This window comes from Neomonachus schauinslandi, chromosome 3 (genome assembly GCF_002201575.2).
Source record: "Neomonachus schauinslandi chromosome 3, ASM220157v2, whole genome shotgun sequence".
Taxonomy (NCBI): Eukaryota; Metazoa; Chordata; class Mammalia; order Carnivora; family Phocidae; genus Neomonachus; species Neomonachus schauinslandi.
In genome coordinates this window covers 176,815,832-176,841,359 of record NC_058405.1, presented here as the reverse complement: position 1 = coordinate 176,841,359, position 25,528 = coordinate 176,815,832, and the positions used below count along the sequence as shown (strand labels likewise).

The 25,528-nt window shown below is 42.0% G+C and overlaps 1 protein-coding gene across 4 annotated transcripts in view; it reads left to right on the top strand.

Moving 5' to 3' along the window:
* EPHA4 (EPH receptor A4) overlaps positions 1 to 25,528 on the top strand; it is a 140,845-nt gene that overhangs the window by 65,633 nt on the left and 49,684 nt on the right. For 3 of the 4 annotated variants that reach the window (XM_021703231.1, XM_044913762.1, XM_021703232.2), the window contains exon 5: positions 14,719 to 15,057. In XM_021703231.1, the coding sequence (XP_021558906.1) occupies positions 14,719 to 15,057 (339 nt within the window). Of the gene's footprint in view, positions 1 to 805; positions 869 to 14,718; positions 15,058 to 25,528 lie in introns of those variants that run through there. The other variant, XM_044913763.1, reaches the window with a different exon arrangement.

Genomic DNA, 25,528 nt, shown 5'->3' with positions numbered 1-25,528 from the left:
GGTTCACCTAGTTTGGATCGTTGGCAGGCTCTCTTGCCCACTCCCCCAGGTCGAACACAAACTTCCTCCAGAGAGAAAGAGTATACTAGGACCAGCCCAGAATACTGGGCACGGATTTTCTCATTTTCTGTTGCTTCCCTAGACTAAGTACTTTCTCTGGATAGCCATGTTTGACAAGCTCAAGTCCCAGACTTTTTCTTTTCCAAGTATCCTCATCCTTTGTTCCACGATGTGTGATTAGGGTAATGGTACACTCTCCTTCTCTGTCCACACCGGCTGCCAACAGTTGTCCAGGTGTGGGATTTTAGGGCACGGCAGCAAACCCAAAGGGCAGTATTGGGGACGGACAGTGTGATGGTTGTCTTTAAGTTGCAGCATGCAGTCTACCACCTACTTTTCATACAGATAGAGCCTTCCAGAGGTTGGGGCTTGACTGTGTTATGAACCTCATAAAATTCATCTCTGATGGCAAGATGGACTGGGTCTTGCTCCCAGGTATTTTTAGTCTCATGATTCTGATCTGTCATGCAGCCTTCTAGAACCACGGGCCAATCACTCAGCTACTGCAGCTTTCCTACGTGGGAGTTTTGGGAGACCCCAGAGGTCACCACCTGCCTGAGTTACTGGAATGCTTTGCCCTGTGTGTCAAAGTGCGGTAGCTGAGCCCTTGGCATTCTTATGTTTGTGTCGGAATAAATTGTTGCCTTTATCTTGAGGATACAAATGAGAAAAGGAAAATACGGATTTCAGCAACTGGAGGCACCAAAAAGTTTAAGAACTAAAGCAACTTTTTCATTTTTCACAGATTGCTTTCAGTGATGTGAAGAGAGGAAGACTAGGGGCTCTTTGTATCATTGATAAAAGGTCCATGAAAATACCAAAGCGATCTGTGATCTTTTTTGCTCTGCTCCATCCTCTTGGAACTCCGCCTACATGGCACTGACTCAAGTGCTTTGCGTTATTCTAATGTTTATTGAGTCAAGAGGAAGCACAGTACTGTTAACACCACCAAGTTCTGAGGTTGTTAAACCGCTCCAAACTGCAGCTTACTCATCTGTCAAATGGGATTCTCAGCGTCTACCTGCAGGGTTGTTTTAAGAGTTTAGTAAGAAAATACTTGTAAAGGTCCAGCACATGGTAGGAAGCTAACAAATGTTTGTCCCTTTCTTGTGTCTCCAGCTGGTCACTGCCTCCCCCAGACTAGCTCCAGAGCACATTGCCATGCGTCTGACTGCCTCTCTACGCCTCTTCTCACTTGACTGTGAAATTGAATTACCCAGTGGCTGCACAGCACTCCAGAATCTCTGGGGAAAAGACTTGGGCATCAATATTTTTACAGGTTGCCCCTGTAAATTATACTGTAAAGACAAAGTTGAGACCACTTCTGTACAGAGTTTATTTTTAAGTTCTTTTTTTTTTCTTAATTTAATAGACATTAACTACAGAAGACTCTTTTTTTTTTTTTTTAAAGATTTTTATTTATGTTTTGAGAGAGAGAGAGAGAGACAGCAAGAGAGGGAACACAAGCAGGGGGAGTGGGAGAGGGAGAAGCAGGCTTCCCGCTGAGCAGGGAGACCGATGTGGGACTCGATCCCAGGACCCTGGGATCATGACCTGAGCTGAAGGCAGACGCTTAATGACTGAGCCACCCAGGCGCCCCTACAGAAGACTCTTAAGGCCTCCTTTGAGACAGGGATCATTAAGGAGGTGACCATATTTTGCTAATAGGTATACCAGTAAGTTAGGCAGCAGAATAATCTATTCTAGTTTACGGCTCATTCTAGATTTCTCCCTTCCTGCACTGTCCACGACTGTGGCCACTAGACACATGTGGCTCTTTAAATTAAAACTGAATTTTAAACTTGACGTTAGTAGTTTTAGTTTCTCACTTAGCTTGCCATGTTCCAAGGGCTTGATAGCCACATGTGGCTAAAGTGACCATACTGGACAGTCATGGAGTATTTCTGCCATCGCCAAAAGTTCTGTTGGACAGCGCTTAGTAGGCATTTTGATAGAGAAGCCAGTGGGAGTTTCTCTAAGAACCTTTTGTTCTAATAACCCAACACTATGAAGCCCTTCCCCCAAGCCTCACCCCCAGCTTTATCGGATTCTTTTGACAAGATGTGGGGATGGAAAGGAACATAAACATCAGGGATCCTTTCAAACTGATTCCAGCTTTTAATCAGTTCTTACCAGTTGGTTAAGCCAGGTGACAAACCCAATTCCCTTGTGCTGACAGCCATGATAATCAGGCACCTTCTTTGTTCATTATGCTATCTTTAACCCCAGCATTCTTATGCAGCCCCGCATTTAGTGATCACTCACTGTGACGGCACACTAATGAAGAAATAAAACACACTCTCTGAGACTCATTCTTCTAGCCAAAGAGAGACTCTGCTCCACTGGTTTGTAAAATCAGGTTTTTGTTCACTTGGAGAACGATTAGACCAGGTGAATACAAGCGGCATTGGCTAATTTGGAAGGAAACCCCTAAGAAGTTCTTCATACCGTCTACACTGCTTGAGAACTTCAAAGCCTTGAATGGTAAATAAACTTGATTTTTAGGAAGACTTCTCTTGGAGTTTCTGTCTAAGGTTCACATAAATGGCTGCCTGTGGATTAGACAGTGCTTCCATAGAAGCATCATGAATATTTTCAAGAAAATAATCCACACCTGTTAGAATAGAGAGTCAGAAAAGTGCTTCGTAAGTCTGAAGGGGTGTAGAAATCTCATGGGAGTCACCTGGGGTTCTGCATTTCTGACACATTCCTGGATGCTGCTGAGGCTGCCGGTCTGTGGATGGTCTTCATGTGGTTAGGCTTTAGATCCTTCCTGCTGGATGACAGGAGATGGGAGACCTTTTTCCATGGCTATGCTTCAGCTCCGCAGTGACTCTAGGAAGATATTGCAAGGGTCGTGAACGTTCTCCCTTGATGGAAACGGAATACTTTGTCTCCCAGAAAGAAAACCCAACCCGGTTCAGAGTTACATAATCAAAAGCACCCACCATGGAGCTTTGTTTATTTGTTTGTATTTTCTTCTCGAGTCCCCATCAAGTTATTGCCTGAGACACGTGGATCCATCAAGAAAGGTGACGGCAGTTTTGTGACACCACCAGCGCCGCACACCCCGAGACCTCTCTATACACAAGGATGCTGTTTAAGCTGATGAAGGCATTTTTATGTCATGAATCATTTCTTAGAAGGAATTCGAATGTGATTTTCATTAATGAAATCAACATCCTTTAGCTCTATGGAGACCCAGCCCCTCCCCTCCAGATCTCCTTCACCTTCTGCTTACCTTTCTGGGTAGTCAGGAATGGGGTCTGACCATCAGCAATGTTGAGAGAAGTCAGCCACATTCCTTTGCAGGAAGACTTTGATTACTTTAGTTATTGAGTTGCTTGTTCATTGCTTATAGTGAGAAAGGTCTTTGCTCCCCCCACCGATAGATGGAACCGATATTACAGTTAAAGGAAGTTTTCCAACCCCTTATTGTGCTTCAAAATGCATTAGAAAAGAAAAAATGCCTTATAGAAGAAGTAAATTGCCTTTGTATATCTAGAGAGAAAGAGCTAATTTGTTATTTTGCCACCTTTCCTTCTGAGCACCATTACCAGGATGGTGTTCTGTATTTTTCAATTGGAAATCTGTCCTGTGCTTTTGGGTACTTTTTATTTAACTTGTTTGGTGAAACTTCTTAGAACCTCCTGATTGGAGCGCTCCGTAAATAAGAGATTATTGTTTTAGATTGCCAGCTTGAAGGGCCTTCACAAATCTGTCTCCAAGTAAATGGCCTTGAATAATTCAGTCAGCTGTCCCAAACAAACAAAGAGTAATTGATTGATACTTAGGCATGGCCTAAAATATTCCAAATTTGCAGCTCTTAAGACAATTCATACCGGAGAAGCTTTGAGCTAATGAGGGCACATTTACCAAGATCTATGACGAAAAGTCCTGATTTGAAAAAGCTTTCTGCAGGTTTGGGTTATCAAGAAATTGAAATAGCTTAGCTCCAAACAGCAAACATCACTTACTTTGTCTTTACACTTGCCTTTTCTAATTAAATTTAGTGCGTCACTGTATTTCCTCCAGAAAGTGTATTGTTTTAAAATTACCATTTCAGTTCTATTACTCAAAGCCCTCACTTCTAATGCTTTCTGACAGTTATCAACATAATGAACCATAATGAAATGATGAGCAATCTTCAGTGGAAACCCAATGTGGATCCCAGTGGTGTTGTATGACTGTGTTGTTAAAATTTGAATGCAAATTAAAATAACATCGTCCTTACTTGTTTCCAAGGTCAGGAGAAGAGAGATACTTTTTTTTTTTTTTTTTTTAAGTGCTTTAATTTTGGAAATCTCACATCCATTTTCAAACAAGCCCTTGAAGGTGCCACTGATGTTCGATTCAATTCTCTGCACCAAAGATTTACATGCTTAACAGTCTGGCTAAGGGATTTTGGGAGGGATGTCTGCCATGAGTCTTTAATGTATAAACCATAGCATAAAAGGTAGCCTTCGGTTTCAAGTCAACTACATTGTTTTCCCCACCCAAAAGCATATATCTCTTTGCTCTAGAGCTTCAAGTAACTAATAGTATAATGATGGGCGGAAGGAGGCTTTGTGAAATTGATCAACGAGAGCGTGGTTAGCTCTAGTGAAAGACTAGTTGGTACAAGAGTGAGAACAAAGGCCAAAGATTCCTGAAGTTTTGTTAATCCATTGGTTGATCTTTAACCATATCACATTTTATCATCTATCTAATCAATCATTTTTGTGAACATATTTTTATGAAAATTTTTGGATCCAAGATTTACAGGGCAATTTGTTATTTCATATCATTTATCAAATTTGTGATATGAGAATACAATTTCATACTACATTCCATTTGTCATGGGATAAAAACTCAAGATTGAGACACCAGCTCCCCCATTGCTAGATTCTGTGAAAGGGTTTTTAGTTCAGAATGTATGGTCTTGCTGCCTGCCTGGTAATCCTTTGATAAGCCAAGTAATATGCCTGCCCCTGGACAGTACCAAACAGATAAGAGCAATCAAAGGTTTTGATGTTTCAGATGCAGTCCTCAACAGGTTCCATTTTTTTAGGTGCTTCTTTGGTTAGATCTCAATAGTTCAGTCTGACATCAACTAGTGAGTAACCCACATCCTTGTCTCTTCCTTTCTGATTGCCTTTCAGTATTTTGACTAATAGAAAAAAAGCACCTTTAGAGAACTCAAGTGCATACTCTTGTCCAAAGGGATACAGGGGGAAAAGATCACCAGATAATGCTTACTGGAAGGGACTGGATGGATCCCAGGCTGATCACTTGCCATTTGTTTTTTTTGTAAAATTTTTAAAAAGCTTCAGGACATTTAATAAGGATCAGGTATCATCTCATTGAATTATTTGTTTTATTTATTTATTTTTAAAGGTTTATTTACTTATTTGAGAGGGAGAGAGAACGTGCGCACGCACAAGTGGGGGAAGGAGCAGAGGGAGAGGGAGGGAGAACCTCAAGCAGACTTCCTGCTGAGTGGGCTAACATGGGGTTCGATCCTGGAACTCTGAGATTGTGATCTGAGCCAAAATCAAGAGTCGGCTGTTTAACTGACGGAGCCACCCAAATTATTTGTTTTAAAACAACACTATTCTAGCCTTCTCTTTACCCTCCAACCTACTTCTCATTTTATACAGATAAACAGTTCAATGTGGACATTTATAGGGATTAATAGTATCATGTGGATTCAACTGGCAAATCCCTAGGTTTGAGGAACACTGACAGATCCCCCCCTTGAAAGGCTTGAATAATCTGCCAATGCCGTTTAGGCAGGCCCTTGCGATTTTCCCACCACCATGAATAATTAAGAGTGGCTTGGTATCAACTCAGCACTGTCATTTCTGGGTAACATTTTTGACACTGTTCACGGAAGTCATACAGTGGTTGTGCACAGCATGCTTCTGTGAAACAGGGTCAGTTACACATTTTGCTGAGATCCCCTGGGGTGAGCACTGGTTACCTTCTTTGCTATCAGCATTTTGATTTTCCACCCAGAGTTGACTCTTGTTCTATCTACAGCTCAGCAGAAGACTGAGAGAAGAGTCTCTCTCATTGCATAGACACGATTGCCCCCCCACCCTCCTGTGACCTCTCCCCCTCCCCCCAGGGAAAGAGCCTTTAACAGAAACTCCTAATTACCCTCTTCAGTGGAACTTAGAGAGCGAGAAGTTACCAGAGAGAGAAGATAACTCATCTAAGGCAAGCGCACCATCCAGGAAGTAATGCCAGCAGACTTCAGCATGAAGGACAGGGAAGCCAGGAGAAATGTTACTCGGGGGTGAAGTGAGAAAGCGAGGAATGTTCCACAAAAAATTCGTACTTGTTCTTTCTTTTTTTTTCCCTTTGGATTGTAATAGCTTTGCACGTTTGGGTGGTGTTAATTTGGGCGACTTTGCTTAACGTTTTCTTATCTTCGTTTTGGTCATCAGTTGGCTGAGGCTAATAAATACTGTTTGTCAGATTTTATTGTGAGGATTAAATAAGATAAAGTATGAAAAACCGCTTTGCAAGAAATGTCAATTAATTCGCAGGCTACCTAATTCTAAAGTTCATTTTGGAAAAAAAAAAAATCACTTTTCTCAGTCTTTCACGTTATAGCTTCCTCATGGCTAACTGGGAGTTTACTTTTGAAAGTACTTCAGCCATAAACTAGTCATCTTAAAATAAATAAAGCAAAACCTCAATTAACCCAGGAAGGACAAAGGTTCCTGGAGAGGAAGATGTTAAAATAGATGCACCAGAAAAATAGGGTAGTGGCAAAATGACAGCAAGAACTTACCTTGATAGGAAGCCAATAATTTTTCATGGCGGAATAAGTGATTGATGCATCCAAATGGTTTTGTTTTTTAAATAATGGGCAGTTATGCTTTGGGTCTCTTCATCATTAAACCACATAAACTGCCATGAGCAAAGGTTATGCACCGTCCATCGATCTCAGGAGGGGAGTCCCTGAACAGCAGTCTTTATGTAAACTAACCCACAGCAGCAAGAAGAGAGAAAGAAATTAATGGCGGCAACATATACAGCCATCCTGGGAGGAGGCGTGGGCTTCATTTCTGTCAAAACGTACACACCCCAACTATTGACTCTGCCTTAGAGCCTGTCTTTCAGCTGGAGAGAGATTAACATGGGCTTATCTGGAGGGTTGGAGGGTTTTACAGCAAAGGCAGTGAAGTATTATTGACCATCCCAAAGTTGTACATGATTAATGAAGCCTTATGAAGTGGAACTTGAGACCCACAGCCCCTCTTCCTCTGAAGATCTGTCTTGTCCTGGTTGCCCTGGTGTTTTTGTAGGGTGACAGTAGTCGCAGTTGAAGAAATTGACCACTTAAGAGTCAGGTTTCTGCCCGTGCTCTTGGGGAATGTTACTTTCCACAACCAGAATTAATTTCATGGCTCAGGCATTGAATTTTAAAATGGTGATTAAAAATCCGTTACATATTAAATGTCTGTGAGAGCTCTGGAAACCCCTCTTGACGGGAGCCCAGCTACTCTGCCTCTCAACTATCTCATTGCTTCGGCTGCAGACTTGAATTTTTCAACCTTCTAACCTGCGATTGTCTTTTTTGGGGGGGTATGCTTTCGCAACATGCACAAGTGCTATGGTGGTGATGCTTCTGAGGAATGAGCTGCACTGGGTTAAGGAATCTTCATGAATTCGCTTATTTGTCCAGTAGGTACTTACTGGGTATCTACGGTATATTTGGCATCTTCCTAAGAGCTAGGGTTACACTCCTGAACCAGAAAAAAATATCTCTGTTCTAATGGGAATATAAGTACTAAATAAGAGGATTTAAAATTCTCACAAGAAGGAAAAAAGACAAGATGATGGGATAGCACACAATGAGGGGAAAAGGGAGCATTTCACTTTGCATGGAGTAGTCAGGAGGGAGGAGGGAGGATCTGAGCTGAGACCCCTGAGGAGTAAGGAGGCAGCCATTGAGAAAGCCAGGGGAGAGAATTCCTGGCAGAGCTACCAAGTCTAAAATCTATGAGCAACATGTCTAGAGTTGTGCTAAAAATGGGTATTTTTAAAAAGATTTTATTATTTATCTATTTATTTATTTAGAGAAAGCTTGCGTGAGTGGAGGGAGGGGCAGAGGGAGAGAGAGAGAATCCCAAGCAGACTCTGGGCTGAGTGTGGAGCCTCGCGTGGGGCTCCATCTCACAACCTTGAGATCATGACCTGAGCCAAAATCAAGAGTCAGAGGCTTAACCGACTGAGCCACCCAGGTGCCCCAGTAATGGGTACTTTCAACTTGATTTCTTTTTCCCCTAGGCTCTAGAGTCTGTTAGCGCTTTCACAGTTGTTATAAGAAATAGCAATTTCAGGCTGATGTGGCATATTAGACCCATGTGTCCATGTGGATTTAAACCCTTCAGCAGAACCCACTTCTAGCCGCAGTGAGCACAGCGTCCACCTTTTTCTTTCTATTTTTGCTGCAGTTCCAGTTGCTTTCTATAAGAACAAAAAAATGCGTTTAATCGGACTTGTGGGTTGGGGGTGGGGTACATAGGGAGCACTTAATTTGACCTTGACTTTCCATGGAATGGTTCATACCAAACTCCTCATTCACATCGGAGGCATTTAGGACTTTAGGTTCAGTGTTGGCTGGTCCCTTTCCGATGACCTTATTATGTAAGTAAGGCTCATACAGATTTCATGTGGCTGTGGTAACATCAGTTCTCCTGCATGGGGCTACTTTAAATCCTGACTTAAGCCAGTAAGTGTGTTCTCTGAACTACTCAGGAATTACACTTTAGTCTGATACACAGGAGGGAAGAACTAAGATTTGTAGAATTACTGGAATTTTCTTTTATACTTGGAATATCACCCTTCTTAAATGTCACATTCACTCAGCTTCTCCAGATAGTGTGTGCTTTATTTCTGGAAGGTTGTCTTTTCCCAGAAGAGAGCACATGATGGGTTAAGGAAGATCAAGATTCCTTTTATGATATCACATGATGTGATATTTTATTATATGATATGATAGTCCTTTGCTTTTGCTGTAATTTGGCTACAGCTTCTTTGGGACTTCATACTGTCAGACTCCTGTCAACTGAATGCAACTTGACATCCCACCAGAAAATAATAATTACCCATTGTAGCACCTTTCACCAGAACCTGCTGTGCCAGAAAGAAAGTATTTCACACCAGTGAAGCAAATGGATGTTCATTCAATTTATCCACAGTGGCAGGAATACAGCACCCATTTCTTTCAGAGCACTGAGAAACTCAAGAAATAGGCCATAATATTTCACATATTTTATTTCTTCCTGAGTCAGGGAAGGTAGATGTAATTTCCACCTCAGAAGCCAGGGCTGTATGAAGGTGTAAATCAGGGGTCCTTACCCCGAGCTGTCTAGATAGGTTCGGGGTGTGCTGGAAGTCCCTAGAATTCATGTGACAAATTTTGAGGCTTCCTCTGAGCATCTTTTTGAGGGGCCAGTACGTTGCTCCTGATGACTTCTCAGCAGCTGGGGTTGGCAAGCTATAGCCTGAATGCCAAATTCAACGGCCCCTGGGTTTTGCAAATAAAATTTTCTCGGGGACACAGGCACATCCATTTGTTTCTATGCTGTCGCTTGCTTCGTTCGCGGTACCGTGAAGAGTAGAATAGTGGCTGCAGAGAATGTGTGGCACATAAAGCCTGAAATATTGACTCTCTATCGGTCCCATCACAGAGCAGATTTTGTTGAATTCTGCTGTAGACGATTTGTAGGTTAAGGATTATTGCATTTGACTTTTGGTTCTGGGAGCAGAGCTATTACTATCTATGCCACTAAATTATATTTAAAATGTGAAGGGCATTCTAAACGTGAGAAATTTAGAAGAGTTTAACATCCTAGCCCCATTCTTGGAGGCAGAGAGGGATTTTAATATGTGAATTCCAAGGAAGTAAAAAAAAAATAAAGGAAAGGAAAGCTCTTTCTTTCTCCTTACATACACTTCAGCATTTGATTGATTTGTATTTAAAAATGTCTTAATTTTGATGGTAAAAATAAAATGTGAAGGAAAACTGTGGTTCTACAAAGGTTAATAAGGAAAATACCAGCCTGCCTTTTGAAAATGTGAAAATCAACTTTTCTTCAGATACGAAGTTTTCCATAGCTTCAAACCTGAATAAACCATCACCTGGAACCAAGATGGGGAAAGAAAGTCATTAACAACCAATCCTAAATTAACAAAACTTTTGAGATGGAGCCCATATTTTTTTAAATTTTATTTATTTATTAAGATTTTATTTTTCAATTTTTTAAAGATTTTATTTATTTATTTGAAAGAGAGAGGGAGCACAAATGGGGGGGGAGGGGCAGAGTGAAAGGGAGGAGCAGACTCCTTGCCGAGTAGGGAGCCCGATGCGGGGCTCGATCCCAGCACCCCGGTATCATGACCCGAGCTGAAGACAGACGCCCAACCGACTGAGCCACCCATGCGTCCCTTTAAGATTTTATTTTTAAGGAATCTCGACACCAACGTGGGGCTCGAACCCTGGGATCAGGACTTGCACGCTCTACCAATTGAGCCAGCCAGGCACCCCATGATGCCCACGTTTAGTGCTCCAGCCACACTGGCTGGTAATGGAGCTATAAAAATGATGAGAGCGAGCAGAGAGCCTGCTCTACACCTCCTGTGCTCACCATATTTAGCTTCCTTTAGCCTTTTCCTTCCCTGCCTTCTCCTCTTTCGCTTATCCAGGAAAGCATCAAAATGAATCAGATTTCTTTTTCTCTCCATCTTCTAGAGCAGGTGACAAATACTCAGTAAGTGCCTGTTGAATAAACAAAAGAGTCCGTAAGTCCCTCCCAACAGGAGTAACCACTAAGTTATGATATACAGCCCTACTGACTTTTTCCAAAGTATTTTTAAATTCTAGAAAAGGGGAACTTGAATTAAACTGGATACATCGAGATACTCCTTTACAGGGCTTAATGCTAACGAGTCTCTATGGGAAAAGCTGACCATTCCAGCTTTAGTTCAGGGAAGGCTGTATTAATTTACACACCATAGGTAGTTGGCCTCAGATGCATTAGAGGACTCTGTTAGTTTTCTGTCTAGTCATTCATTCATTTGTCGACGCCTCAAACATTTGTTGAGCTTGCTCTGAACGGGGAATCAGGGGAGACACTGGGAAATGACGAAGATATCAACCCTCTTGAGGTGCAGATAGACCCGGTGATAGATACAGATAAGCAGTGTATGTCTGAATAGCAAGACCCCATTGCATGTTCCGAACAGAGTAAGACATAGAAATAAAGGTGACCTGAAATGTGGAGCAATACCATAAGCAGGATTGCTGCCAGTCCTATATATGGGCTAGTAGTGAGGAGTTTTGGGAAGGACAGAATCCTGCCATGCACACGACCTGTAAGCTCCCTGACGCTGTATGCTCAGTAGATATGATCTCAAAATGGTGACTAGAAGATTAAACAAATGGTATGGTTATCCCATTTTGTTCTAGATCTCGTATTTGTAATTGGAGACTTACTTGCAGGTGGACAGATTTCTGATGAGAAAGGCACAATCACTTGTCAGAAATTTACTTGTTCCCAAATATCCAGATACACTACTTATGTAAACAAAAGACAGAATAGTCGGAGAGTTAAGTTTTTCCCTCCTGGATTCCTTGTATTTACTGAGAGAGCCCACGTTATGCAAACACTCTTTTCTTTTCCTGCTAGCCATTTCTACAGGTAATGGTTTTAAGGTGCTTCTATTATATTAAGTATGACTGCTGGGTCTGGCTGGACTTTTGGTTGTATTCAAGTGTGTATTTTCCTTGTCTTGAGATTACTGTCTTTTCTGAGGAACAGATGGCCCCTCCTTATAAATGGAAATATACTTACCATCTTTTAATTGACACAAGTTTAAAAAAAAAGAAAAAGAAAGAAAACCACGATCCTGCAAACCTAATCCACCATTAGGATTTTAACGTATAAAGCTTGAGCTTTTTCCTAGGCCTTTGCAGAACGCTGTTATAATCGTCCTGGGTGGGCATTTTTACCTCCGCTCCCCTGTTCTGCACAAAACCCCACAAAACAAAACTCTGCTTTTGTCCAGTTTTGAAGCCCATGTAACATCACTCCCTATGGCAGCAACACACAAAACATGTGCGGTGCAATTCACCAAACCACTCACGGAGGCATCCCTGAATTTGAACTTGCCTCATCCTGTCCTGTCTTCCTTTTAGCATCTACCCCAGGGTCTTCTTTAAGAATCATTGTCCAAAGGAAGAAGGCTGTTGCAGGCTACCACTTGTTTTGGTCCAGCACTCCATTTTGAAATCCTGCAGCATCTCTCCCCGCCCCTCCCTGGGCCCACCCCCCCCACAGGGCAGTGTTCTATCTCTGAGTCCTGTGACCATTTCCTTTTCTGCTCCATTTCTTCTCTGTTTAGACACTGCCATGCCCTGTCCTACATACTAATTACTGACTTTTTGCTTCTGCATTGCTTGATTCATTGTGTCACATTTTCCCATGTGAAAGTGGACTAGGAACCTTGGCAAGGAGGTTAATGGATTTAAGAGTCACTCGTATTTAACCCTGGAAGTCACAGCAAAATAAGAACCAGTGGCTGACCCATTTTATAAACCATGCTGTGGTCAGCTTTAGCGGCAGACTGCTAATGGATTTCACTGTGGTGGCGAGCATCTCTAGAATTTGAGCAGGATTGAAAATGCACCTTCCCTTTTCCTACCTTTACATCTCAAACTTTGGCTGAAACTACTGATTTTGTTGTTATTATACCTTTGATGGGGGGCCCCATAAGGGAGTGGAAATAACCCCAGAGTGGGAGTTAGTACTTTTGGATTTTAATCTGATTTTGTCACTAGTTAAATTGCATGAAATTCACTATTAGCAGATCCACTTACTGTATCTCAGTTCCTTCATCTTTAAAATGAAGTTATTTGACCAAATGATCTTTAACATCCTGTCTGTCTCTAGGACCCTGTAATTTTAAATAACTGTGTTCGTTTATTCAGAAACCATTTATTTATCTTTATTATAGTCCAGTCAATGCATTAAGGACCATAGCTATAAATTTGAAATCTAAAGAAGAAAGAAATTTGCATTTTTTTCCTGCAGACTTCTGTGGGGTAGTCTTACTTTTAAACACATATTTTACAACACTGACGGGGAGCAGATCTCAAAACTAAGAGAGGTTGTTGGTAATTAGTCTCAAGGGGAGATTGGGAGTTCCTGCTTGCTTTGTGAGAGTCTTCAAGTAAGCTTTATGAAGAGAAACGGAGAGTGGATTACCCTTATTCGGCGTTACCACCAAAATCCTTTAGCCATTCATCAGCGTGAGCTAAGTAATAAATATTGAGTATGACTCCTGATTAATAGGTTACCTCTTTCAATTCCCGCTCAATGGCTACTTTGGAACAACACATTCCATTATGGTTGACTAGCTAAAGCTTCTTCCTAGTTCATACAGGCCTCCCGTAACTTCCTTTTCCTGACGAACACAAAACATTTCCCTCAAAGCAGTCAGTGCAAGTAAATTAGAAATAGAATAAATACAGTGAGCAAGAAACCTCAAATTTTCATTAAAACTCACTCTGGTTCTTTTCTTGCAAGACCAAAATGGGAAAGAGGAAGGAAAAAAGAGGACTTTCCATGTGTTCCATTGAGTAGGTATTTTTCATTAAAGTGTGGCAGGTGTCTTTTCAACCTTTGGAAGTGGCTCAGACCAGGAACATTCCCTCCCTTCTCCCACCCCGATTCTTCTCCTTGAAGGCAGTGCATGTTAACAGCTTCTTGGCATGTGAAGATGAATCTACAGCAAGAAGCAAAAGGGTTCAGCATGGATCTCTATTTTTTTTTTTTTTTTTTTTACTACTATCTTTAAAACCAACCACTATGTTGTTTGCAGTCAGTTCTGTTTTCGAAACAGCCACCAGCACCATTTGTGTTTCATAAACACTTTGATGTCGGTGGGAATGAGTTTGCTTCAAAGGGCCCTGTGCAGCCTTGGGTCGCTGGAGGGCAGGACGCGGGGCCTGGGAGCCTTTGCGCAATCTCTGCCTCAAGTTGAGATCTCCCAACAACTTTATCTTTGACATCTCTGCAACCAGGTCACACCAGTTCCTACGAATTACGTATAAAGAACTGAGCTCTCAACTACTGTGTTGAACCGAAGAGGCATATCTATACAATTCAGTTAATTTTCTTCCATCTTGAGGACATGCTGTACTTGGGAACCGTGATGTAGCTTCAAAAGTGGTAGATAACTATTACTTTAGCAGAGTCCCACCGTGGCCCTGGGAACTAGAATCACATTCATATGCCTGTTTTCAGATAATGAGATAAAAACTAGATAAGTTCTGGTATTTTCCTGCTGCTTCAAAGAGAGGCCCGCACTGGAAGCCCATTTGATGTCGAGATGCACTACATCTCCAAGTGGCAATCAGCGCTACTGTTGTTTGCACAGGATTGAAAATGACATACAGGCAGCCTTCTTTCATGTGGTTCTTTTAAAAGATCTGTTTTCGCTGGCCTGATCCGCTTTCTGCTTTCTTGGCCACATGGGCCCACACCTTACCTCCTATAGCTGCAGAGAATAATATAAACTCTGAGCAATTCCAAAAGGATAGTTTTAAGTTCTTGGTGTGATAATGTGTGCGTGAATTTTTTTTTTTTCTTTTTCTAGGCCCACCGTCTGCTCCCCTCAACTTGATCTCTAATGTCAATGAGACTTCAGTGAACTTGGAATGGAGCAGTCCCCAGAACACAGGTGGCCGCCAGGATATTTCCTACAATGTGGTGTGCAAGAAATGCGGAGCTGGTGATTTCAGCAAGTGCCGACCCTGTGGAAGTGGGGTCCACTATACCCCACAGCAGAATGGCCTGAAGACCACCAAAGTTTCCATCACTGACCTCCTGGCTCACACCAATTACACATTTGAAATCTGGGCGGTGAATGGAGTGTCCAAGTATAACCCCAGCCCAGACCAATCCGTGTCCGTCACTGTGACAACCAACCAAGCAGGTAGGAATTGGATCTTCTTTGTTGTATGATATGAATCTAGAGAGAGAGAGGGCTTATGTTGGTATCCATGAATGATATTAAAGTTCTACAGTTGAAGTAGAACCACATGGATCTAATTATAAACCTGTGAGCTGCTTTGTAATACAAAAGATACTTAGAAGAACGTGCATTCGCTCAGCAAATATTTTTTTGGACACCAACTGCATAGCATGACCTATACTAAATGGTGGTGATTCAGTGAGATTAGAAGACAGTGTCTGATTGGAAGGAGACAGCAGTCTAGTGAGCTGGGTCACTCCATGTTGGACTTCTCTTGTAAGGGATTCGTGTCAGCCATTTTAATCACAAGGTCCGTGGTTGGACATCAGAGCATTTGACAGATTATCTTGAATTGTAAAATTGATTTTTACCAACGCAGAGTGCTATATCGGCATTTGCTACCTTTTCCAACCAAAGCATCAGTGGCTATCATTTTGATCTTGTTTGGTATTTTAGAATTTAAAAAATGACCTCTGCTGGCATCATCATGTAAATCTGGGAACAATGAATAGTTTAATGGGTGTTCTGTGCGGTTTGACAACATTTTCCTGAAAACATATACTGGTTTTGCAGCCACTTTCATAGTTGAATCCATAATTGACACGTGGGAGAGGAGAGTTAATTTACCCCATTTCCGGCATTGCTTTCCTCTTCTAATTCCGTAGACTTGAAAACATTCTCTGTTCATGAAGAGTTTCTGCTGAGTTAGTTGCAGAATTATTAACAAAGTCTTGGATATCAGATATTTCAAAGTTCAAATCACAATCTGCATTTCTAGGCTCCAGCTCCTGACCCCCTCATTCCAGGTCCTCCCCTGAAAACGTTTCCACGCTTTCTCGAGCTCATTTTCCATCCTGGATCTCTGCCTCACATTGCTGGCTCCCTGTTATTTATTTCTGTCGAGTTAAATGGGAGTAGGAGAAAAGAACTGTGGTGTACTCTTTCATGAGGCTCTTAAGAACAACAAATTTCACCGGAAAAGGATTATAAATTGCCCTCAGCCCTGTCCCCTCTTACTGCACTTCTCTCTTAAATGAATGTTTCAGTAAGTACACTCCATAGTTAAATATATCCATATTAATTGATCCTATAGTGGAAAGTATTCCAGTGTCCCAATCCAAAGTCATTATTTTTCCGCTTTGCCCTGAACTCTCTAGAATAAATACAAGATTATGACAGGGGTGAGATTTTAAACTGGAGCGAGAATGGCAAATGTGACTGGAAGGCAGCTTCAGCTATAAAAATGCGACATCTTTTAAAATACGCGGCATGAACAGAGCATCTGGTTATGCTTTTGTCTTTTATTTCTGCACCTATAGGTGGTGAGCACCGTTCATGGTAATCGGTTTTATTTTTCTACAAAGACCAGTATGATTTAGGAGGTTCTGATAGCATCACCAAGTACTCTGCCTTTGCCAGCTTTTTCTGCACCCGCTGGGGAATCTGGTTTATGATTCAGTCAGTATTCTTATGCTCAGCCTGATGTACTTATCCTCAGACACATCACTACTTCGTGTTCTTAACTGATTTAAAAGTAGGAAGGGACCTTTTGAGGCTGTACAAGGTGAAGTCATTCTCTTTGGTAGAGAATAGCCTCTGGGAAACATGCTGAGGACAGGCTTGGCTCCCCCAGATTTGGGGGTAGGAATGGCTATGACTATATACGTAAGAATTCGAGCCAAGCGATTATGTCAGCTCGTACCAGGCCAGAAGGCCCAAGGAGCCCAAAGAAGACAGGCTAAAAAATCCTCAAAAGAAGAAAAGGTGCAAAAACGTTAGGAGAGGGAAAAAGTCCAAGTATTATTAAAAATGTAGGTGTGATTCTTTGAGCTCTAACAGAAAGGTGGATGGGGGAATTCCTCTGACACAATGAGGTTTTCTCTGCCATGGCGAGCAGCCCTGCCAGGAGGTTTGCTGAACAGGACAAGATTCCAGCTCCCTATTTTAATTTTCATGAAGGGTGGGTAATGCTGGGAAGCTGTTCAAAATTAAAAATAAATCTTTCAATAAGGAGACCTCCTATGTGGCCAGCCAGAAAGCTTTTGCTCAGCAGAGAGTTGTGTACGTGCGTAGCACAGCCTCGTTATCCTATGATTTGGAGTTCCCTAATTCAATACCAGCGGAATAGTTTATCTTTGATGAACAAACCCTTTCTACATGGTAGGGCAAATCTAGGCCAAAATTCTGGGTGAATGTAGCAACCATAAACTCTATCAAAGCTCCCCTAAGCATATTTACACACACACAATTACATTCTAATTGAAGTCGTTCCTATCATTTCATTAAACTAAATTCCTTAGGAACACCTGTAGACCTATAGCTCACTCTGGAAGGAATACATGGAATAAATGATTGTTATCATTACCACCTAAAAGCCACCGTTTCATGGCTGTCTGGTTTTGCCCTGTTTTCACAGGGTTCTTTCTCTCATCAGTAACTTACTTAACAAATAGACACAAACCCTCCTGGGATACCTGGTTTTATCACCACCACCTCTGAGACTCTCATGGCTGAACAGGTTCGTGAAGGTGACCTGACTCACCCAAGCTAATGTCTGGGCCACACTACCTGAAACCAGGGAGCACCCTCCTCCCTGCTCCTGAAAGGACAAAGTTACTTTCTTTTACAATGATTGGATAATTAGTAGCATCCCTGTGTTCAGCTTGGCATGCTCCCCATTGGTGAAACCAAACTTCGAGTATCTGGGCGCGGAAATGGATGTTTGACGAAGCTTTGATCATTTGGCTGTAGAATGTGGTGTGAATGGGCCGGTGTTCTCACATGGTTATTTAAACCATTCTAACCCAAATCTTACTGTTGAGGTAAATATCATGCTTTTCCTCCCACTCCCACTTCAAACCCAGTTGACACTGGAGCCAAGACAAAGGGAACTCAGGATGTCAGCTTTATTGCTGACCCTCTGATTGAAGGATGTGAGCTTTATTTCTGTGGCCAAAAGGGCTGTCTCTAATCACACTTGCCGGCGTCACCCAGAGACTAGCTCCGCTGGCTGACTGCAGGCTCCCTGCAAGGATAAAGCCTGGGCTACGGAAGTTGTTCACCCTGGATAGGTCTGCAGGTGTGGAGAGCAGAGAAGGCATAGGACTGCTCCCACCTCCACCCCAGTGCCCCACCTCTATGCCAAGAGTGGGAAGGAGCAGTGGGAAGTGGGTGAGGGTGGGAAGCTCCAGTCACCTTGGGAAAAGAGCAGACGAGGAAAAGGCAATTCTTCCCTACCCTGTCACTTTTCCTGCGTTACCTTCCAAAAGGAGCAAAGAGAGCTTCCTCAAGAGACTTATGTTTCCCCTCCCCCGTCTGGCATCCTCCAGCGACTGTTGTGTTTTTTGTTTAGGAGGAGATGGTTCTGATGTTTATGAAAAATGAATAAGCAGACTGCCGGATGATTTGTTTTCTAAATGGCTTTTCTTTGGTTTACTTTTACTTAAGTGGACCATCTCCGGCAAATGAATACAGGATGTGTCACCGGCACAGGGAAATGCTGTATAAATGAAACAAGGTTTTCCTGGCCAAGCAACAGAACTGTGAATAGTTTTGCTAAAAATGCTGAGATGGCAGCCAGCAGTACATCTTAATATCACAGAGCCAGTTTGCATGTTTCCCACCCCCAAGTCCCCTACCCTTGTCTTCCAGCTCTGGGGCCGAATCACACTCGAGGTTGTTTGGTTTGTTTTAAATCATTATGAACTGCCACGGATTGTATTCCCTACTAACTCTGAACTGCACCTGGGACGACGATTACACATGTATGTATGTGTGTATGTATGTACGCACGTACCTACGTACCTAAACTCTACACCCAACGTGGGGCTCAAACTCATGACCCCTAGATCGAGAGTCACATGCTCTACAGACTGAACCAGCCAGGTGCCCCAGTGATCACACTTTTGATTTTTATTTTGCATGAGATCCTATTCTAGATACTTGACAATGAAATGGCATCTGGTGATCTCTCTTGGACAGCTGCAGTGTCCTCGTGACAAACATCTGTAACGCACGGAGTTTGGAGGAGTTAGATATTTGGTGGATTACATAATCATTTGAACCTAGCTGATCTCTAAGATCTTTCCTAATTCTAAAAATCTGTAATTCCAAGAATATAGTCGTGAGCTATGAGCATGAAGAAGTAGCGCTTGTTTCCACAGGATGTTCAGAAATGGGCTCTAACGGCAATTTCGAGGATGGGAAAAATTCCGATAAATGCTCCCACAGAATTAGCAGAACGTACCCGAATGCTGCCTCCTCTCTACCCCTCCAAGCCCACACCTACCAAGTTATTTCCTTGGAAAGGCGAAACAGTAAGCTAGCTGCATCTCGGGTATAGTTAGTTGTTCAACATGCCTCCCTGGACATTTGTCAATGTCTGGAGATATTTTCGGTTATCTCAGTTGGGAGCGCTATTACATCTAGTGGGTGAAAGCCAGGGATGCTGCTAACCATCCTATCACACACAGGACAGCCCCCACAACAAAGAATCATCTGGTTTGAAATGGCCACAGTGCCAAGATTGAGCAACTCTGCTCTAGTGATACGTTTGAAAAACGGATTTCATGACTTCATAGAAATGCCGACCTTCCTAGTGTTCCATCAAGATCCTGCCTTTGCTTGGTTCCATGGCTCCATGCTGGGAACAGAATGCTCCCTACACTGCTCTTAGAGGATAGGCAGCTATAAACGGCCCTTTGGGACCTCTTGTGAAGAATCCCAGTTGTTTTGTCATCACGTGAGCTGGTGTTGCTTGTTAGACTGGCCTTGTTCTCTAGGATGGACAATTAAGACTGAAAGGAAATACTACATCAACGGTAAAGTGACAGGACACCTTGATGAAATGCCACTGTACAGTCCATAGTAGAGATTCAATAGCTGTTTGTCAATTAACACATTTATTTATAGTAAAAACAATCACCAGACTCTTTCTCAAGTAGCGATAAATTTAATAAAACCAAAATAATGAGTAAAGAAAAGAAAATAACTAAGTGCAAGAGGCAGGCTGTCTTTTATTACTCAACTGGTAGGTTCCCTTTCTCTCTTTCTCTGTCATCTTTTAATTAGATGTATTATGTTATTTGAGTAGGATAATGGAGAACAGTGGGAATTCTCATCCCCACTGGGTATAATTGCTACCTGTCGTCTACATGGTAAGGGGAAAGCTTCAGGGAGAGGGTGGGAGAAGGGGAAACATCTTAGAGCAATTGAGTTAGGTAATGTGCTCGAGGCATAGTGGCACCAGATTTTGTGGGGTCTGAAGCTTAGACAATTTTTGTGTGATTTCAAGAAAAATCCTACAAAATTATAAATATCAAATGAAGAAGAAAGCTTCAGAAAGGGCCTGGGCAAACTTCTTTAAATTCTGCCTCTGATTAGATTGAAATGAATGCAGTTGTCAGGTAATGGGGCTCTCGTGTAATTATACCTAAGGGTGGAAAGGAACAGGAAGAAGGTAGAGAAGTCTGGGGGTCCAGTTTGGCCTGGGGTGAAAGACCTTGAAGAGCAAGGTCATCCTGGAGTGGTCCTAACCATAGCTAAATGTGACAGGCAGTACAACGTGGCCTCAAGTGTGGTTCGTGATCAAATTAACAGGCAGAAAGCACCGTCCTGGTGATTTTGAGAATGGTAATGGAATATTACCCATTATACCCAAATAAGATGTGACCAGAACTCAGGCTTTTCTGTAAACTTGAAAAGGAAGGGGAGCGAGGGGGGAAGCTCTGTTGATACTTTTAAAGCACAAATGTCTGACTTCTGTTAGTGCCCTGGTACAGAGGTTGGCAAACTATAACCCAGGAGCCAAATCTTGATCCTCTCCCAGGTGGGGTATAACCCACTAAAAATGGTTTCTCTATTTCAAAAGGGTTGAAGATAACCCAAAGAAGAATGATATTTTGCACCATTTGGAAATTACAGAAAATTCAATTTTCAGTGTCCTTGGAGAAGTTTTACAGGAACGAAGCCCTACTCCTTGGTCGGTGTATCATCTGAGACTGCTTCCACGGGGACAGCAGCAGAGTGGAGTAGCTTAGAGAGTGAATGTCCTCCACAGCGAACATACTAACCATCTCAATCCTTGGGGAAAATGTTTGCCGATCCCTGCTCTGGAGTACTAAATTGAGAAAGAACACAGTCAGAAAGGAGGTTGAAAAGATGCTGAGCTGCTGGGGTCATTTGTCAGAAACCACCCTGGCCAAGGTTGTGGTGGACTAACATTTAGGTAAATGTCACATTTGGAATGATTTTATGTTTTTTTTTTTTTTTCAAAGATTTGATTTATTTATTTGAGAGAGAGAACACAAGCAGGGGGAGCGACAGAGGGAGAGGGAGAAGCAGACTCCCTGCTGAGCAGAGAGCCTGATGTGGGACTCGATCCCAGGACCCTGAGATCAGGACCTGAGCTGAAGGCAAACGCTTAACCGACTGAGCCACCCGCGTGCCCCTCGAAACAATTTTAATATTTGGCAAGACAGCTTTTTTAGAGGTTTTGGCTACATAAACACGATTTCAGGGAATCAAGTCGAATTTCAAGCATGCCTTCGCTGTCTTGTACCACAGATCTTTTCCCAGCGACACTCAGGTTTAAATATAACATGGAACGTGCTTGAGTGTTCTGATAAGGCAGCATTCAGTTCTCTTGAAAACGTGCATTCTGAGCAGTATTGTAGGCTGGCTTGATGCTGGCAGCAATTTTCTTCTTAAATAATCGTAGGCACTGCTCTTCGACATTATCCCCTCACTCAGATGATTTCTTGTTTGCCCTTGATCTCAAGTAAATCATGTATTTTTCTTACTCCTAAGAAAGTTAAAGGAAAGACACATGATGAAACTAGCTGAATGTAAGTCAGAGATGTTTCTAAAGACACATTTAAAAAATCTTTAAACAAATTGTAGGGCGACTGCGTCAAGAGATTTTCCTGGGACGTTTTTCACGCGTCCCCAGTGGTTGATATGTGATCATTAGTATCCCTCGGTGGAAGCTGGTTAGAGAGTCCTTCCTGTGCCTGAGTAATTATAGGCCCAAACGAGCACACAATGGGCTTCAGAGAAGCCAGGTGGCAATTTTCTCATTAACAGCCCTGATCCAGCTCTGGGCTCCTGGTTTAGTTCATAATGCCTAAGAAATGTACATTTAAAAACATGGAGTACAATTTTTTTTTTTTAAAGGGAATAGTCTCTTGATTCTAACGTTATACATAAAATAATTTCATGTCTATTGAATATCGTTGCCACCTCTATAATTATTAAGTGTACTCACTAATTATGATCATAATTAAGAATAAAATAAACTGGGAGATGTACAATGGTACACAGCCTCTTGGGTGTGGCACTGGGGTCCATGAATTTGTATTCAGGGTGGGTGCCACAAGTCCTAGGGAGGAGAAAAAAATAGAAGAACCTACTAAATTATCCAGCTTCAAGGCTGACTGAGTCGCCTGGACAAATAGTGTGTATAGAGCATACTAGTAATTATTGTATATAGAGAACAATTGCTTTGCATTTTTTAAAAGATGTTAATACAACTGACCCTGGAACAATGCAGGGGTTAAGGGCACCTACCCTGTACTGTCAAAAATCCACGTATAACTTTTGATTCCCCAAAACTCTAATAGCCTACTGTTACCAGAAGCCTTAGCGATAACATAAATAATCGATTAACACATACTTTTTTTTTTTAAAGATTTTATTTATTTATTTGAGAGAGAGAGAGACCAAGCGAGAGAGCAGGAGAGCATTAGCCAGGGGAGGGGTAGAGGCAGAGGGAGAAACAGACTCCCGGCTGAGCAGGGAGCCCGATGTGGGACTCGATCACAGGACCCTGATATCATGACCTGAGCTGAAGGCAGACGCTTAACCGACTGAGCCACCCAGGCGCCTAACACATACTTTTTATGTTATGTATATTAAATACTGTATTCTTACAATAAAGGAAGCTACAGAAAAGTAAATGTTATTAAGGGATTCGTAAGGAAGAGAAGATACATTTACAGTACAGTATTGTATTGGAAAAAAAAACCACATATAAATGAACCTGCCCAGTTCAGATCCATGCTGTTCAACAGTCAACTGTTTTTCCATCCAAGAAAATAAAAGTTTTATTTATACCCAAGACTGAGGACACTGTTTTCCCACTCCTATCCCTTTATTCTTACATAAATGTACATATTCATATACACTTATTTTTTTGGTGAGAAGGGAAATTCATTCACCAGCTTTCACCCCAAACACTTCACAGTCTATTTCTGTGCTCGTTACTTCAAACACGAACACTGACTTTCCACCCTCTGGAGAAGCCATCAAGAGATTTGAAAAATAAGTGCCGGGCGGAGATGAGAAATGAACAGTGCAGGACTAGCAAAGGTTTTAGATGGGCTTCTACCTTGACCAGTTATCACTCCAACTGGCTAAATGACTACCTCCTCAGAGGAGCCCAGGAGAGACTCTGGAGATAGTTTGCACTGAGCATTAATAAAAAGATCCAGAGAAACTTTATCAAACCTCCCATTAACCCCATACTAATGTCTTTAAAGAGTTTTTTCCTTTGAACACCAGGAAAACCAAGAGCTGTGCTGCAGGACTAATCCTGCACTGAGAGATCTTAAATCTACAGGGACTCATTAAAATGCGTGTGCATGTCATGCCCACCGAACAGAGCCTTCTCTGCCTGCTAGCGTCTGCGTGCTGTTTTCATGTGGGTATACAGTAAGAGAGCATTCCATATGTTGTCTTCAGGTAAAGACTTGTGAGGATTTTTTTTTTTTCTTTTTTTTAGGTTTTACATTTTAATTGTCAAGATAAGGAAGCCTAAGCTCTAGCCATCAGTATTAAAAATAGCTCTTTTAATGTCTTCCCCCAGTGTCCACCTTTTGCCCTCACCCCCCCCCACACACACACACAGACATGCTTTTTCTTCCTTTGCCTGTGCCAGAAAAATGAAAAAGATTCCATAGGCTACCCCAGAACTACAATAACAGAAAAGAAAGGTGGTGCCAGATATCCGTGTGGTCGCCTGCCTAGTGAACACCATGGCTTCATTGGAAAATGTCACTAATGATTTGGTCTCACATGGGAAGGTGGGTACCCGGAGTGCGGTGGGAATTTGGCTGAATTGTCAGCAAAATGGCCATCAATTAGGGCACAGCCCTGAAGAAACAAATCTTACATTAAATTCCTTCTTCCTCTATTCCTATAAATTGGTCAGCTCGTTCTAAAGGGACTCTTTGTGGCTCTCCTGAACCATCTTTTATACTATTTTATTTTATTTTATTTTATCTTATCTTATCTTATTTTATTTTATCTTATTTTATTTTATGACAAAGCACAAGGGCTACTTTCCAAAACATTAACTATCTAAAATATCTTATGGGTAAAATGACAATGATTTGAAATATGTGTTCTTTTTTGCAATCACTCTTCCAAGGACAGGGAGAGGGAAGAAGGGAAGATTGGGCCACTCCTTTTTGCCTGGCACCTTCCATTGAGAACCTCTGTCTATGAATTTCTCAGGCAGTTTGGTCCTCACTGTCAAAAAGACCTCTTTAATGGAGGCGGTGGGGTAGATGATTTATTTTAAAAAATCCTTATCTCGGAACCTTTTGACGGTGATGTGTGCATACAAACAAGACAAATACATAGCTTCAGCTTCTCAGTGGGTATTAAATAGGGGCCTGCCACCGACAGGTTCACTGTATAGAAGGAGCTTGGGTAAGATACATCCATTAGCACAAACACTGAGAGGGGCAACCTCTCAATGGCTCCCCGGAGAGTTGCGCCTGTCTAGATAACATACTGCAAGCTGTAAATCTGCCTCTTGACTCAACCCTAATTTTTTTTTTTTTTTTGCATAATAAGTGTGTATTTTGAGCACAGAAAGTGTAAAGATGGGCAAGAGAGCACAGCTTCCTCCATCTTCCTTTATCAAAGCCAGGGGCACATGTGTATAGATGGGTGAGGGATTTTGAATATGCAGCTAAACTTGACCAAGTGTTCCTTTCCACTTTACAAGATAATCAAAGACTTTCTTTTTTTCCATCTGAAAATTTTAGATGATCTTAAGAGTTGTTGGTGTAGCTCTTGTCTGCACTGAAACCCACTAAATCCTACAGGCTCTAGGAGAGCACGATTTTAAGAATCTTTCTAGGAGGATGCTTTGGGAGGCTTGGGAATTCTTGAAGCTAACATCATCTCGTTTCTCCCCATTTTAAAATAGGGGCGTGATTATCATTACAGTATATAATCGGGATTCTTGTTGCCTTGTTTTCCGCTGAAAGCAGGGAGTACAAATATGGCAGAATATCAGCCTATGGAAATTAGTGTCTTGTAACCAGAGCACAGGTCATAGAACTTAAAAAGCGTAAATTGTGTTCACTTTCCTCATTGCAGACACCAGTGCTGAGTAGTCCTCGAATTCAGGTGTGGCTCTGAG